A 17,479-nucleotide genomic window follows, 5' to 3' on the forward strand; every position below is an offset into this window, starting at 1 on the left:
CCCTGAACCTCGAGAGGACAACGCCGGAATACTTTATTCACTAATACCGCTTGTCCTACTGGACTTGTAACTGTAACAGTATTTTCAGTGTTCTCGATCGGAATCTGAAGGTTTCGAGATACTGAGCTCGATACATAGGAGTGAGTGGAACCATTGTCCAATAATGCAAAGTATAGGGTAGAATAAATAGTAAATGTACCTGCAATAACCTCAGGCTCATCTCTGTCATCACGACGTCTAGTTGCATAAACCAAAGCTGGCTGTCTAGCCTCAGAAGCTGTTGGCCCTCTATTTTGCTGAGGTCGGGCTCTACTGTCTGTCCTGGACGCTGATCCTCGAGTCTTTCCTTGACTACGATCTCTAATTGGGGTCTGTACTGTAGTCTGCGAACGCACATGAGTTTGGGTAGTGGTCTGCTCAAACGAAACTAACTGAGGACAATCCCTCCGATAATGACCACTAGATCCACACTGATAGCAAAGACTCATCTTCTTACGACACTCTCCTGAGTGCTGTTTACCACAATACTCATAAAGGGGCCCATTATAATACGACGAGGAACCGCCTCGACTGACAGCTAAAGGTGAGGATGTTGCAGGCCTGAAACGTGTATTGCTTCTCTGAGGGGCTGAAGTACGAGTCCTCTTTCCGGACTGTGCTGATGACTCCATCGGGCCTGAAAATTTCTTAGATCAATCTTGATCAACACGCTCTCTACCAGAAGCTAAAACCTCCACCTCTTCCGCATCTTTGGCTCTGCCCACCAGTACATCAAATATCTCATCCTGATGGGTTACAACTTGCCTACGCAGCTCGTATATGAGTCCAAGGGCAAATTTACGACATCGATCTCTCTCCGTAGGTACCATACTGAATCCATACTTCAGCAATTTCAGGAACTCGATCTCATATTCAGAAACAGTCATGTCTCCCTGAACCAGGTCTTGAAACTGTTGTCATCTCTGAGCTAAGTAGCACTCTCCCAGAAAACGACTCAGAAAGCAATCCTTAAAGAAATTCCAGGTCAAACGATCGGTAGGAACACTACTGGTCACTGACTCCCACCAAGTGTAGGCATTACCATCTAACATTGCTACAGCACCCATATATCTCTTAGTTGAGTCCAAACCCAACTGATCCATGCGTCTCTCTGTATCCTGGAGCCAATCCTCAGCTTCAGTAGGAGCTCCACCAATCTGTCCCCAAAAGTTCTAACTCCATTGGCAATCAACGTCTGTGAAATAGGAACCTCAGATACAACACCAGTAGCTCTAACTGCTCCCTGTATTAACTGCAGAAACTGTCTACTAAAATTCTCATCCAATGCAATTCCAGTAGACTCTGACTCAATATCGGTCGCTCCTATGATCGGTGTAGTCATGCCAATACCATCGGTAGGTGGCATATTCGTTGGTGTCGTAGGAGCAGGATCACCTATTAGAGGTGGGGGATCTACTCGTATCTCATCAATCGGATCTGCAAATCTAGCTACTCGACCTCGTCCACGACTAGTTCGACGACCACGTCTAGCACTCATTTTGGTAGATCTCGAGATTACTACAGAAGATAAACTTAAGGTTAGATAAGCACTTGGAGTCTCGAACATAGTTAAAATCTTAATAACTTTGTGACATGGCCTTAGTAACTCGTTTTGTAAAATATTTCAAAACTGTATTTTCAATGTGGACTCATACACAGTCCGAGGGTTAAAAACCAAAAGCGCTGATACCAATAAATGTAACCCCCTAAACCCGACCTATGCGTTTCGACTAAGTCTAGTGGATCACATTATGATTATTAAAGACATTTTTCGAAACCGTTATTCCATCAATATAAAATCACATTATAAATAACATGAAATTATAAACAAATTATACTATCAAAATCCAACTCGTAAATATAGTACCAATAAATAATAATTTAATTTAAAACTTGTCTTCAAATTCAATATCACAATAAACCGAGCAGTATTAGCAAAAGAGTTATCATTATAAAATCCGATATTTTAAAATAAGGTCCATGTCACCAAAATAAAGTCAACTTGCCAGATAAAAAAAACTTTACAATTTGATTTACTTCAAGAGATATGTTGATCCTCCAAGTGCTCGAACCAAGGTATCTAACCAACAGTATCTGAAAGGGGAAAACATTTTCAAAAGGTGAGCTAGGCTCAGTGTGTCCCAACATTTCCATAAAATCACCATAGGTACAAATCATAGTCCAGTAATCTCACAAATTCGTAAAAGAGTTTAACTTTTTGAAAATCATAGTTTAAACCCTTTTCTGGTACACCATCAGTAGTTCCCAAAATTATTTTCCATATAGCTTACTTTATGCACATAGCAAAAAGAAAGCCGACTTAATGATAGGCTCTGAAGCTTGTATCCTTAAGCCCAAGTCAATAAGTCCATATAGCTTACCCTAAGCACACAGCAAAGGAAAGCCAACCTAATGAAACATCTTGGGGCCCTCAAGAGTCACATTAGGCCCAGTTAGCTTGATCAGAGCTATTCCATCGTATTTTAATTCCAAAATTCAATTGCACCGTGACATAAATTCCATAAATCCAAAAACATGGTAATCATATACCATTTCAAAACAAAAATTTGATAGCAGCCATATTCCATAAATTGTCACATTAAATTGGTGCATCCATAAAACAATAGCCAATGAATTCGGTGTACCACATATTAAAACCAATAAAACAGTTCAATAATAAGTAGGGAACACACCTCGATAATAGGTTCAAATAGCAAATTTACTGATTGCTGGTTTCACCACGCTCTGCTACAATTTTCGAACGGGTGAATACTGGCACACGTGGTTTAACTGATCTAGAAGAGCTGGGTCGAGCTGTCGAACGATCCGGAGAGTCTCTTGTACCTTCAAACAATAATAATCTATCAGTCCCAAATCCTATTTAATTGTTCAAAGCTAGTCTTCTTAAGTATATAAGCATTTTTCGAGTTTGACTATCAATTTGGGGTATTTCGAGTCTGAATTTGGCCAAACGGATTGCGGAAACAGAATCAGGACGTCGAAAAATATAAAGTATGACTTTTCGAAAATTCAGATTCTTGGTCAAAGTCAAAGTCAACCACTTTGACCGTATATTTGGAGACCTTCAGGTTTGAATTTGGCGAAACAGACTGTGGAAATGGATTTGGCACGTCGAAAACTATCAGGATAGGTATACTCGGAAAAGATTTACGGTCGTTTAAGGGTCGGTCAAAGCCATTTTAAGTTTTAGTCAAAGAAAGTCAACGGTCACGGTCAACGGTCAACGGTCGGGTCGGGTCAACGGTCGGGTCGGGTCAACAGTCGGGTCAGGTCAACCCAGTTCAGACCGGTCAAATCGGTTCAGACCGGTCAAACCGGTTCGAACTGGTCAAACCGGTTCAAAACTGGTCAAACCGGTTTTCATGCAGTTCACTCTCCCTGCGGCGGCGCGTGCGGCGCGTGAACAGTGCCATGGTGTCGGAAAATTCCAGGAAAAATTTCTAAAAATTATTTTGAGCGATTTCGAGATACTTACAACGATCGGTTCAAATTTTTGAACGACGGAGAGCTCGTATTTCAACTCGGCCGAATCTTTGACTGCTCCACCTCCTCACGCGCCGCCGTCGACGGCGAACAAGGTTGACACCGGCGGACTCGCAATGACACAAGGAACACGATGGTGCAGGAGGTGTCGTAAACGGAACAACGATCGGCGGTGAATTTAAGTTTTTCCCGGCGATAGAGCTAAAAAAAACGACGATGCTTTGACTGAAAATTCCAGACGTTTGGCAGCGTTTCACTTCAATTAATTTGAATGGTTTGTTCCTCGCTTGATGATGAATACAACGGTGGTTTCAATTTTACGATTGGACGTCGAACGGCGTCGGAATCGGGCTTGGAAGTAAGGGTACGAGAGAAGGAAAATTGAGCAAATTCTCAATTGTGTTTTCTTATTTACAATCAGAAACCACGCTTAAATTATAAGCCTGCCGACACTCCTTGGAGGAATTCAGGGCTTGGTCCCTGAATTTCCTTCAACTTATAAAATGGCCTATAACTTTTCATAAATTTTAGTTCAGTCATTAAATTTCACCAATTTTCACAATTAACGTCCAATTTCAATTAAATATTATTTTGTAAATATTCGGGTTGTTACACCCCTTGTAATCCAACAATCTCTTTAGATCACAATATTAACAAAAATACTTGAAAAATAAAAGAGAGAAAAACACAATAATTTAACGTGGAAAACTCCCAAATGGAGAAAAACCACAGCGTTGTCAAAAGACAACCAAGAGAAAAAAAATATTTACTATGTGGAAAATTATTGCAACCACACTACAAAATATTTAACTCTCACACATGCCCAAAAGCTAAAGTACACCCCAAGAGAATTTCCCTTTAAATTCTCTACTAGTATAGCTAATAGCTTTCTAGTACACCACTTGTATTTTGGTGATTGACATACATTTAACCAAAGAGAAATGTTCTATTTATAGGCTAAAAAGAATTTTTCCATCCTTTGTTAATTTTAAATGTGGGATTTGGCCAATTTTTGCCAAAAACTAACAAATCTCTACCTTGGCAAAAATTGCATACAATTCTTCACCATAAAAACAACAGCTACCTCAATAACACCATCAGCTATGATAGTCACAATTCTAAAAACAAGAATTGTCATACTCCACCATAAGAGTATACACACTTGGAATTCACTAACTCCAAGAATTTTTACCTCGACCTGTTCATGTCGAAAAACTGCTAATAAGTTATGGTGCAACTTCCAATGTTGACTTTCTAGGAAGTTCATTAGCCATCGACATCAATTCCACAACACACCTTGCATCAACTGTCAAGCAATGCCCATGTGTAAATGTGGACATGCTACCTTTTCATACATCATTTTCCATGGCAACTCAATTGGTAGCTATCATGCCATGAGGATATATATCTTTCTTTACAAAGCAAATTCATCGCCTTCATTTTCAAAGACGACTACATTAGTAGCATCACTTTTGGAGCCATTAGCCGAATTAGCTCCACCGTTTTTGCAATCCTTCTTTAGATGTCCAGGTTGCCCACATCCCCAGCAGATAATTTTCCCTTTGGAGCCTTTATACATCTTCCTATTTCCACAAACCGACAATGCTCCACTTTCAGAAGATTTGTTCTCTCCATTTTTCAGCCTTATTTCTTCCGAAATCAGCTTACTTGTCATTTCTGAAAAATTCACATTCTCTTTCTCGTACATTAAAACGGTTTGCATGTGCTCATAGGAAGATGGAAGAGACCAAATAAGTCTCAATGCTTTATCTTCATCATCAATCTCCACTCCAATAGATTCCAGTTCAGAAATAATCCCATTGAGTGCACTAAGGTGGTCAGAATTTTTTGTACCTTCTTCCATTTGTAATTTGTGAAATTTCTCCTTCAAATATAACCTATTTGAAAGACTTTTACTTGGTACATTTCCACAAGCTTTTCCCAAAGATCCTTTGTTGATGACCATCTAGCAACATTAGCAAGAACATTTTTGGCTAGACAGAGACGAATCTGACTTGCTGCTCTCATGTCTAACTCCTCCCATTCTTCTTCACTCATCTTGGATTTTCCCTTGTCTCCACTGTTGTCACTAGGTTTATCTGGTTCCTTTCCTTCGGACAAAGAAGCTGGCTTTCCCTTTAAGGCCTTATACAATCCAGACTGGATTAGTATATCCTTGACTTGTACTTGCCACAACCCAAAATTAATTCTCCCATTAAATTTCTCAATATCAAATCTGATACTCATTTTTGCTCAACAATGCTACAGTGATCTCACACTTGAATAATGAGTGAACAATTGTGTCTACAAAATGCACTAAGAAAGTTTCCAGGAAAGATTGGGGGGACACAAATAGTACCACTTAAGTCTCAACCTCCTTAGGCGATTAAAGCCTTTGTGACAAAACTTTCTTGGTTGCACTTACTTACACAATACCACACTCAATAAACACAATAATGTATTTAAAGGACCTCCAGTTGAACCACAACAATTTCTAAAAAATCTTTTCTGATGTAGAAGATCGGACAAAGCCGCAACCACAGAGCATACTAAGAATTTAAAGAAATTCCTACACCGCCTTAAAGTTTATCTTTTACCAAACCATTGGCTCTGATACCAATTGTTGGGAAAATAGACCCCTTGTAATCAAACAATCCCTTTAGATTACAACATTAACAAAAATACTTGAAAAATAAAAGTGAGAAAAACACAATAATTTAACGTGGAAAACTCTCAAATGGAGAAAAACCACAGGCGTTGTCAAAAGACAACTAAGAGAAAAAAATATTTACTATGTGGAAAATTATTACAACCACACTACAAAATATTTAACTCTCACACATGCCCAAAAGCTAAAGTACACCCCAAAAGAATTTCCCTTTAAATTCTCTATTAGTATAGCTAATAGTTTTCTAATACACCACTTGTATTTTGGTGATTGATATACATTTAACCAAAGGGAAATGTTCTATTTATAGGCTAAGAATTTTTCCATCCTTTGTTAATTTCCAATGTAGGATTTGACCAATTTTTGCCAAAAACTAACACAACAATTTTTGCTCCTCGTTGATACCGAAACGTACGTAAACATGCCTATAGCCACTAACATTAATATATGCACGCATACAGGGTTGCGATGCCTCACTACTGCTGAATGGTACGGACGGTGAAAAAACTGCCACTCCCAACCTTTCAACCGATGGATATGTCGTTATCGATGATATCAAAACAGCGTTAGAGAAAGCTTCTCCTCGTGTTGTCTCCTGTGCCGATATTTTGGCCCTTGTTGCTCAAATTTCTGTTACCTTGGTATTATTTTCCATTACCAATTAATGCTTCTAATCTTTTGTATTCCTTCCAAATTAGTGTTAGAACAATGTTAAAGCGGATGTTTGGTGTGCAGGTTGAAGGTCAATCATGGAAATTCCCACTAGGAAGAATGGATAGTCGGATTGCACACCTTGAAGGAATTGGAGGCATCCCAACTCAACATGATAGCCTTGCCAATATTGCTGCCAGATTCGAGAGCGTTGGACTTGATTCCACTGATCTTGTCACTTTGTCTGGTAATTCTTCCACCAATAAAGTTACATCAGATAAAATTTGGGTCAATACGATTTTTTCATTCCGGATACTTCTCAGGTGTTCACACATTTGGAAGGGCACAATACGCTGCTTTCATGGACCGCCTCTACAATTTCAATAACGTATCTGGCGAAGTCGACCCGACCCTCAACGCCACGTACGCGAAAGCACTTCAATAACAATGTCCTAAAGGTGGAGATGTCACGAGTTTGATCGATCTTGACGAACAAACTTCCCTTAGCTTTGACAACAAGTACTTTTTGAACCTTCAAAACCGCAAGGGACTCCTTCAATCCGATCAAGAACTGTTCTCCACTAATGGGGCTGAGACTGTGGCCATTGTCAATAGGTTCACAAGAAGCCAAAGTCAGTTTTTTGCTAGCTTTGCTAAGGCCATGATAAAGGTGGGAAACATAACCCCTTGACTGGTACCAATGGAGAGGTCAGGCTGGATTGCAGAAATATCAACTAGAAGATTGGACTATATTACAAGGCCAATGATATGGTTGTCCATATGTTAAGTTTAAACTTTAGGTGTGTTTTTGTTCTTCTTTAATACAATGTTTTCTCGTTCTGATCCATGTTCTGTCGTTGGTTGGAAACTGTAGCAAAATGCATACCAGGAACATAGTCCTATAACGTTTTGGAATAATAACAATACCAAAAGTTTAGTTCATTAATCATTGATCAAACAAAGTTATTGGAAGTTTTATATATCTTATAACAAGAAGAACAGACATATCCTTCAGTTCAGAGATTTGTGCCAAATTTGAATATCGTGAAAAGAATCATCAAATACAATGCATTGTCCTTCTCCCCGTATACGGACAAACGTCAAAATTAAGAGGAAAAAAAAGAATATTTTTGGTCAGTCGTTAAACAGTTACCAGTTTACCCCTATGATTATGCGTTCTTTGTTTTAATTAGAATAATACATTTAATCTATTTTTCTACGGAAAATTAATTTTTAATATACATCTGGAGTAATTACAAAGCAATCAAAGACTCTCAATCAATTGACAATAAACGCTCATACCCCTACTGGTGCTTGAACCCGTGACTTCTAGAGATAATAACAAGTCCCTTAACCATTAAGATCAGTTGGTTCGTGCAATTAATTTAATTTTAATTCAAACTAGATGGATAAATATAACTTTATGCATTTATATTATGAAGTCGGTAGGTTTTTAATCTTAAAAATTTAAGAATTTTAAAATATAAAAAATCAAAATAAATACACAGAGTAAAATACATAAATGGTCTTCCGACCACAAGGGTTACTTTGTTGAATCCCTCAACTATTAAATGTTATAAAATGATCTCACGACTATAGTACATGGCACAATTAGCAGTCCAGCAGAGAATGGGCAAGAGAAGTCATTTTGATAAGATAATTAGTTGGTCATTATAGTACCTTTTTTTTTCTTTTCCAGGAAAAGAAAAGTACCTAGATTCTATAGCTAATAACAAGAACATTTATCACTGATGGTCATTGAGTCTAAAATCCATAAAGAACCTCCATTTGGTTTTTGATGAAATTTAAAGGCAAATGGGTTTTCTTATAGTATGTGATCAAATTTACGTTGAAGATGGAGACCAATGAAGTTTAACTAAGCATTGCACCTCAAAATCTTCAATGAAGATTTAACTGCCCCTGTATTACTGTCTGAAGTTAAAAACAGAGAAAATGGCATACCATATACATTGAGCTAATATCAAAATTAATATAAACAGGAGCATATATTAAACTTATAATAAGTAATCTACGTCAAGAGGGGTTTTTATGCAACGCTATACTCGAAATAAGAGTTCCTTTCCTATTCAACATTCACAAAACATACATCCTTCAAGTTCAATCATATTCTCTACTTTTCAATTTCCCTAGTAGCTGCTATAGCTACCTTCTTGGTATTGATCACAAGCTCGTCAATTAGGCCACCAATTTTATCCCTGCACATAACAACACTGTTATGAAATATAAGAAATAGAACGTGGTTTAAGAAAAGAATAAGAGAATCGAGCGAAGAAATCAATCATTCATTCATGGCATAAGGGATTTTTACAACCAAGGCAGGTAATTTATTTAGTTACATTTGCCATACATTTCATGCCAGCTGTCCTTGCTATATAACAACTAAATAACAGAATTATTCTTCTCTTTCTTTTCTTCTTCAGGTACTGAACCTTTGGTTTTGGGCTGCTCCTTCAGACATTTACTTTGCCTGGCCTGCTCCACTACTATGGTAAATTTCCTCATGCACCTCACGTAATTTAATTCCCAATCCATGTCTTCAATCCCTAACCCTCGATCCTCATTTCCCAATTATTCTTTGATGGTTCCTCGTCCCTCTTCTTCTCCAACCATGACAATACCCACCCCTCGAGACGAGCCTTGTCCCCAAGGATCGAACGCAGTAAACTGTCCCTTGAGTGTCGAATAATCCTCCCAAATGTCATTCTCTTCAGCGAGATTCTCCCAGCGAACCAAAAGTTGAATCACAGGTTTGCCGTTTTTGTTTACAATCCTTCTGCCCATAATCTTTAAGGTTTTGATTTGTAACAGCCCTTCATCATCAACTGTAGGAGGATCGGTGACAGCAGTGGATGAATCGTCGATGAACTTCTTCAAGAGGTTCACATGGAATACTGGATGCAATTGAGAGGAATCTGGTGAGTCTAATCGATAAGCTATTGTTCCTATTTTTTCCAGAATTCGATAAGGCCCATAAAATTTCGCTGCTAACTTCAAATTCTTTCGTAGGGCGATGGACATTTGCTTGTAGGGCTGTAATTTTAGGTATACTTCTTCTCCAATTTGAAACTGTCGTTCACTTCGATTTTTGTCAGCATGTTGTTTAATTCTATTCTGCAATATATATGAGACCTTATGCACTGTGAATTCTAAACACCATAGCAGAGTAGGTAGTTTATCGGAATTCACATTCACTTCATACAACACTTCATCATTGTTTTGTGAAACTTTGCTCTTCCCTATATCGTTTGGCCTCTCATTTCTCCGTTTCAATGTAACAAGTTGCCCGACTCGAAGACCAATAGAATAAAGAGGTATAAACCCCATAGCCAGGCATGGATCATTAATTGGCAGCTCAATATACCCAAACTTATACCCTACATATTTCTTTAGATGAGTAAACATATTCCAAATAGGTTGAGTTTCATTTGTAAGCTCCCAATCCCAATACATGTCCACAATCTTCTCGCGGTTTTCTGACCACCAAGATTCTGCTTGGTGCTCTCCAAATCTTCGCCGGTTGAACCGCACACATTTAAGATCCCTAGTTCTATCCTGCAATGTTACAAGAGTTATGTAGACTCCATGCTCATACTTTTCAATCCAATCAGCCTCATCTTGACCACCATTAGCTACTGATGCAGAATTTCTGTATTTCATACTATTTTTGCTCTCTTCGAAAGATCCAGATTCTCTTTCATTAATAACCTCTGGCAAAGTATTGTTCCCTTCCTGCAAACCTGTGGTACCCTTCAGCAGCCTAGTATCTAAATGGCCATTGATTGCGTTAGAATCAAGTGCAGTGGGGAAAACAAGAAAAAAAACCACCAATTGAATTAGATCTCAATTGTCTCAATCCATTTGAATCTGGACAGTGAACACCATTTTGCTCCAACAAATATTTTAGTGGCTCGTGATCCGTTTTTATGAAAAGCATTACTGTAAGCTTGAACCAAGTTACTTAGCCGCTGTTCTTTTACCTCGATAGGAAGCAGATCATCAATTTCCTTCTCAACGTCAAATACTGTCTCATCAACAGAGGCATCAATATTTCCCATGCTTGAAGCCATTTGAATCGTTGATGCTTTCAGTTCATTTAATCCCCTAGCAACAGGTTCTTGGTAAACCAATGGACTCTGCATTTGTTGATAAGCTTCTCGCATGCTGTCGTCACTTGTCCTAAGCTTGCATTATTATGCATACATTTACGGGTTATCGCTACTATTATGTTTCGAAGCAATTGATGCTTCAATGCAACCAAGCTTTTAGTATGCGTAGGAGACTGATGAATGACACCATTTTCCGAAGGGATGCCAATAAGACCACATAATATCGTCAAAAATCCAATAAGTAAGTCATAATGGAAAGAATGTGGTTTCCTCAAGTTGAATTCCTTCTGTTGAGCTAGTTGCGAAGATACACTGTGATCAAAATAATACAGGACAACGATCATAGTTGTTGGAATGAAAGCTCTGATTATATAGAGCACCGGAACCTTTAGCATGTCCTTAAACTTGAAGTGGCCGTGACGAGTCCGAAACGTTGTCTTATGGGTGTCTTGTGGTTGGATACATATTTTCCAATTGCCCGAGCATAAGTCAATTTTGGAAAAAAAATTGCCCCATGTAATTCTTCCAAAAGGTCCTCAACAACTGGAATTGGGAATTTATTCTTGATCGTCTGGCTGTTTAGTTGTCTGTAATCAACACAAAAGCGCCAGGAACCAATTTTCTTCTTAACCAACAAATAGGGAGAAGCAAACGAACTTTTGCTTGCTTGAATTATAGAGGAAGTCAACATCTGAGTGATCTGTTTTTCCACCTCATTTTTCTGATGATGTGTGAAGCGATAGGGTCGTAAATTGATTAAAAGTGAGCTTGGTATGAGAGTAATTGGATGATCATGAGCCTTGATAGGAGGCCGACCCGTAGACTCATCAAAGATACTGTCAAACTCTTGTAATAAAGGCTCTAATTCACTGGAAACTGTTAAAGCAACAGGGTCCATATCGAGTACATATAATTCGTCCATTAAAGAAGAAACCTTTGCTATCATTTTTTGCATTCTGTTTCCTGGTATCGATTTCCAATTACCTATCGTAGTCTGACCTTGTATAATCATCATTTTGCCATCCTTTTGAAAGCTCGAAGTCATGTCTTTACAGTCCATAAGAACTGGACTAAATTGCTTCATCCAATCGACACCAAGTACCCTATCACTCCCACCAAGTTGAAGGATTCGAAAGTCATGATTAAAATGGAATCCTTGTATTGTCCAAGATACTTGATTCGATCTAGTTGAACTGAAGACTTTCTCTCCATTAGCAACTATTATTGCCAAAGGTTGAGTGGAACCCATTTCGAGACCCTCCTTTAAACCACTAACAAAAATTGACACTGAGAATTCCTCTCGCAATGTAGGACTTTGAATCAGAATATAGGGTTTAAGTTCTTCAAACTTATCTTGGTACTCGTCAACAGAACATTTTTTCAACAACTTACTAAATTCCTCCATAATTTTCGGAAAAGTTTTGTCGTTAAATCTATGACATATATCAGCTTCAAATTCATGCCATAAGACCCGATGTTTTTGCAAAATATAATCATCAAACCAAGTTTCGACCTTACCTCTATTATGCATTGCAGCCAGCGCCACTCGTTCTTCAGCAGTAACTCCATAAAAATGAAAGAATTTGATGCACTTTTGGATCCATCCCTTTGGATTTGTCCCTTCAAATATAGGTAATTCTATTCGAAGTCTTGGTGTCACTGATCCGAGACTCCCAAATAACCCTCGTCGTTCATCAACAAGGGCTCCTTGTGATATTTTTGTTCCACTGCCGTCACCCAACTGCAAATCTGCTTTCGGCTTCTGAGGTGGTTCATCTGGTTTGGACTTTAGAATTCCAGATTCCTCCAGTTGGTAAGTAAAGCCTGATTTTTCATTGATTATTGTCAGAGCCACTGGTTGTTTACCATCAGGTTTTGAAGGTTCAAGAGTCTTCACCTGCTGACTGTCGGGGTTTTCTGGTTCCTGCCCGTCCTTCTTTCTAATCAGTATACCCAAAATTTGTTCGACATAACCTTGATATGTATTCATTCAGACTCCCAATGAGCTGATTCGATTGTCTTTCCCCTCCCACCACTTTGGTGGATTAGTGTTGTATGTTACGTTCTTCACTAAAAGTATCAAATCCTCTATTTGTTTCTGTAGTGCAGAAAGTTCTGGATTTTGTGTCATTGTGTGGTTTTTCTTTAGCATAACAAATATCAAAAGCCAGGAATGGAGGCTCTGAATACCAATTTGTTATGGAATAGAAGAAATAGAACGAGGTTTAAGAAAAAAATGAGAGAATTGAGAGAAGAAATCAGTCATTCATTCATGGCATAAGGGATTTTTACAACCAATGCAGGTAATTTATTTAGTTACATTTGTCATACATTTCATGCCAGCTGTCCTTGCTATATAACAACTAAATAACAAAATTATTCTTCTCTTTCCTTTCTTCTTCAGGTACTGAACCTTTGGTTTTGGGCTGCTCCTTCAGACATTTACTTTGCCTGGCCTGCTCCACTGCTATGGTAAATTTCCTCGAGCACCTCACGTGATTTAATTCCCAATCCCTAACCCTCGATCCTCTTATTCTGGGAAAAAATCAGAACTATTAAAATTGGCTGAGTTATAACAGTAGAGTCCTACTAGGATTTACAACATAAGAGTCCTACTAGGTGTACTGTTTACTTTCTTATCTAAACAGATAACTATCTTATATTCTACTTAGATAAATAAAAAATACAAGTTTAATACAAAGTAAAATATTAAATACAAAGTACACAACTATATCCTACACTGCATCAAAGTTAACTCTTGGAAGTGGTTTGGTGAAAATATCAGCTAGTTGTAGTTAAGTAAGAACATAGCTTAGTTTGACTATCCCATTATTGACTTTCTCTGAAATGAAGTGTCTACCAATCTCCACATGCTTGGTTATGTCATGATGAACATGATTTTTAACAATATTTATGGCAAATTGGTTGCCACTTTGCACCTTGAATTGATTATTAAAGTCAACCTTTAATTCTTATAATAATCTCAACCTCAAGGTTCTCACTTCTTTTAAAAAATAAACCATGGCCTGGTGTCATTTTGAGATATCGTAGGATTCGATTAACTGCTTCTAGATGCTATTCTCTAGGATCATTCATATGCTAACTTACAATACCTACTGAAATGCAATATTTGGTCTTGTATGAGATAAATAAATCAGCTTTCCCACTAACCTTTAATATTATTCTTTATTAACCGGCACTATGTATCTTTTCTTAGCATTAAGTTAGGAATCGGGGTCTATGAGTGTTTCTGCTGGTTTACATCAAAGCATATCAGTCACTGTTAGCAAGTCCATAATGTATTTTCTTTCACAATCCCAGCTTTTGATCGAGCACCCTCCAACCCTAGAAAATACTTGAGAGTAGTAAGATCTTTGATTTCACACTTCACAGTCAACAACAAGTTGACTTTTTAGCTTATTGATTTCTCCATAGTCATCTCCTATTACGATAATGTCATCAACATAACAATTTCTTCAAAGTCATCTCCTATTATGATAATGTCATCAATATAAACAATAAGTATGGCCTTTTTTACCTTTTGATGAAACCTTCAAGAATAATGTATGATCCGACTGGCAGTAACTATATCCTTGGTTAGTTACAACTTTGGTAAGTTTGTCAAACCATGCACGAGGAGACTGTTTTAGGCCATACAGTGACTTCTTTAGCTTGCATACTTTGTATGCAATTTGAGGAATTCTCTAAACCTGGAGATATCTCCATGTACACATCTTCAAGATCCTCATTTAAGAATGTATTTTTGATGTCTAATTGAAGAAGTGGTCAATCTTCATATACTGCCAATAATAGTAACCACTCAACTAATTAATGGGGTTTCAATTTTCGAAAAATTTATCTTCACACCATCCCCTTAAAGATAAAATGTTGACTTCATCTTTTTATATTCAAACCAAAGTAACATGTTTTTAATAACTGTAAACCCTATACTCTTAGAAATCTAAAAACCTACTTCACTAAGATGGATGATAAGTTTATAAAGCAATAACTTTTTATGCTAGAAAGTAAGGAAACAAAGTAATTACTTCCCATCAGCAAAACATGCATTTAAATCCAAGCAAAAACTTCGATAAAGTTAATTTTATTATTACTACAATAAAGAATTTAGAAGGATATAGCAGAAACAAATATATACACATATAAAATATAAATACTCACTACAGAGGAGGATGTTGGTTGCCAAATAAGCTTTTAATATTAGAATATGAACGGTTCTCATCACGAGCAACGCCCATACCGACACCATAGCCAAATCCTAAGCCAACCCCACATCTAGCACCAAAACCAAAGCCAACTTGTAAGCCAGGAATTCCAGGACCAAAGCTAGCACCTAATGAGAGAGAACTAAATTTAGAATGAAAGAGAAGATGATCATGTCTAACACAGAATGGAACAAATTTAGAATGAAAATAAATAAGTCACTGCAGTATGAGGTCCATGCAATCCAAAATATGAAGCACCAAAAAAAAATCCTCAAGGTCATCGATAAATTAAAGAGAATTTAGCAGTAGGCCAGTGGTTTTTGATCTTCCAAAAGCACAAAGTGAGACTAGCATCAATGCAATTACTCATTTATTCCACATTTCTTCTTTTTATTCAATTATAGATAAAATATTTGTAATCCAATTAATAAATAAACCATATACCATACGTTTTTAATATGAACTTTTACTCGTCATGTCCATGATCATTTCACCTCTAGACCCCCCCCCAAAAAAAGGAAATTTAACAAAGAAAATTGTTAAAACGAATATGATTAGTAAAGAATACCTCCAATGAGGCCGGCACCAAAACCGACACCGCAACCAGCGCCGAGACTGAAAGCAAGACCGACCTTACCCACATCCTTGAGCTTAAGCGGCGGAAGTTTCCAAATCAAACCCTTGTCATCTTCTTCCACTGGTCTTGTCTTCCTCCAGCCGTTTCTGTTCATCGCCTCCTGCCGTTTCCGTTCATCGCCTCCTTACCGGTTCACTTCCGCTGTAGGTTGGGCTTGGTGGTCGGGGAATCAAAGTAAGTCCAAGCCACAGGGAGTGTAAAACAACAAATGGAGGCTTTTATAAGTCACCCAGCTAACCCTGGTTTTTTTTTACTCAAATTTACCCCCCAAAAAAATAAAGCATATAAATAGTGTTAGATTATAAAGCGTTGTTAATTATATAACATTATTTTGTTGAATCTTCTATTTAGTAAAAATTATAAAATAGTCATCTGACTATCTATATGTTTTAAACTTTTTTTTATTAAAAAATTGATGGGCGTTTAAGTTGGGCGTTATATTGTTGACTATGATATAATAAAATTTAATCCTAAAATCTCAAACGACTATCATATCACAGTCAACATGTTAACGTCTAGCTCAGACTGTCATCAATCTTTTAATAAAAAAGACTAATTTGTAACATATAAATAGTCGGATGATTATGTCACAGTTGAGAGAGAGGAGGAGAAGCACGAAGCAGTGAAGGATATTGGGGATTCAGAAAATGAATTAAGGATTGAGAAATGTGAATTGAGAATTAAAACATGTAATGGTCAAGTGAGGATATTACCCGAAGAGCTGGAGCAGGTTGGGAAGACTCAAGTAATGATGGAAAGGGCCAAACCAGTTGGCCAATACCTACTGAAAAGAAGAAATGAAACAAAACCATTCTGTTATGAGTCTGTTATTGTAAATGCCAGCTGGCATAGCTAGATTCGCAGTACTACAAGTGTAACTAAATAAATTACATGCTTGTAAAACATGAGAGGCTTAGGAAATGATTGAATGAATTCTCAGCTTTCTTGAATCCCTTTTCTTCTCTTCTTTAATCTCAATTATGTTCATTCTTCGTCTAATTGTCTTCTCTAATCTCCTAGGGTCATAACAATTGGTAATTAGAGCCACCACTCCTGGCAAAGCAATGGCTGAATCCTCTGCTATTTCTGTAATTCAAAACCAGATTGAGGACTTATCAAAGCTGGTGAAGCAAGATCAGCAGTACCTGGAGACAAGGATTGCAAATAATAAGGGTTATTTCGAACATATCCTAAGTGTATTGACAGGAAAGACAATGGAGCAAGACCAAAACAGCCCTGAAACGAAGTCGTTACCTGTGGCAATCGAAGGCACAAATGAAGGGTATCAAGTGTTTGATAAAATGCGAACAAAAGTAATTGATGCAATGTCATCAATCACTAGTACCATGAAGGTTGATTCAAGGTTGCATCAGAACACCAGTCTCGTTCGATCTATCAAACTGATCTCGGGGAAACATCAATAGTTCTGCAAATAAGTTCCTCCAAATGAACCCTACCGTGTTATTCTTGGTAATGTTAGGGATAAGTTGTATCAGACAAGTGAAAGGTTTCGCCAAATGTTATCTCATGGTATCTCTGACATTTCCGATGAAGAAATTTTCACCAACATTAAGCAATTTCTGGAACCTCTAGAACTATATTATAGATCACTTTGCTCTTGTGGTGACCG

At 37.6% G+C, this 17,479-nt stretch overlaps 1 protein-coding gene, 1 long non-coding RNA gene and 1 pseudogene across 2 annotated transcripts; 2 read left to right on the forward strand and 1 right to left on the reverse strand.

Annotated features, from left to right (window-relative positions):
* Nucleotides 1-6,045: 6,045 nt before the first annotated feature.
* Nucleotides 6,046-14,978, forward strand: LOC120149865. Its single transcript, XR_005518494.1, has 3 exons — nucleotides 6,046-6,056; nucleotides 9,117-9,119; nucleotides 14,803-14,978. It is a non-coding gene; the product is annotated as an uncharacterized LOC120149865 (long non-coding RNA).
* Nucleotides 6,735-7,664, forward strand: LOC120149862 (annotated as a pseudogene).
* On the reverse strand, nucleotides 8,854-16,060 carry LOC120149863 (fibroin heavy chain-like). Its single transcript, XM_039162566.1, has 3 exons — nucleotides 15,781-16,060; nucleotides 15,169-15,340; nucleotides 8,854-9,078 (listed from the first exon to the last, which is right to left on the reverse strand). Coding segments are annotated over exons 1-3 (336 nt in total). The 5' UTR covers nucleotides 15,944-16,060; the 3' UTR covers nucleotides 8,854-9,077.
* Nucleotides 16,061-17,479: the final 1,419 nt, after the last annotated feature.

Source organism: Hibiscus syriacus, unplaced genomic scaffold (assembly GCF_006381635.1).
Source record: "Hibiscus syriacus cultivar Baekdansim isolate YM2019G1 unplaced genomic scaffold, ASM638163v2 tig00111011_pilon, whole genome shotgun sequence".
Taxonomy (NCBI): Eukaryota; Viridiplantae; Streptophyta; class Magnoliopsida; order Malvales; family Malvaceae; genus Hibiscus; species Hibiscus syriacus.

What these genes read in the sequence shown, in the direction of transcription:
- LOC120149863 (XM_039162566.1), bottom strand. Translation starts at nt 15,943, where the DNA reads ATGAACAGAAACGGCTGGAGGAAGACAAGACCAGTGGAAGAAGATGAC. An exon ending in TGGTGCCGGCCTCATTGGAG is followed by an intron (nt 15,341 to 15,780) that starts GTATTCTTTACT and finishes CTCTCTCATTAG; the next exon opens with GTGCTAGCTTTGGTCCTGGA.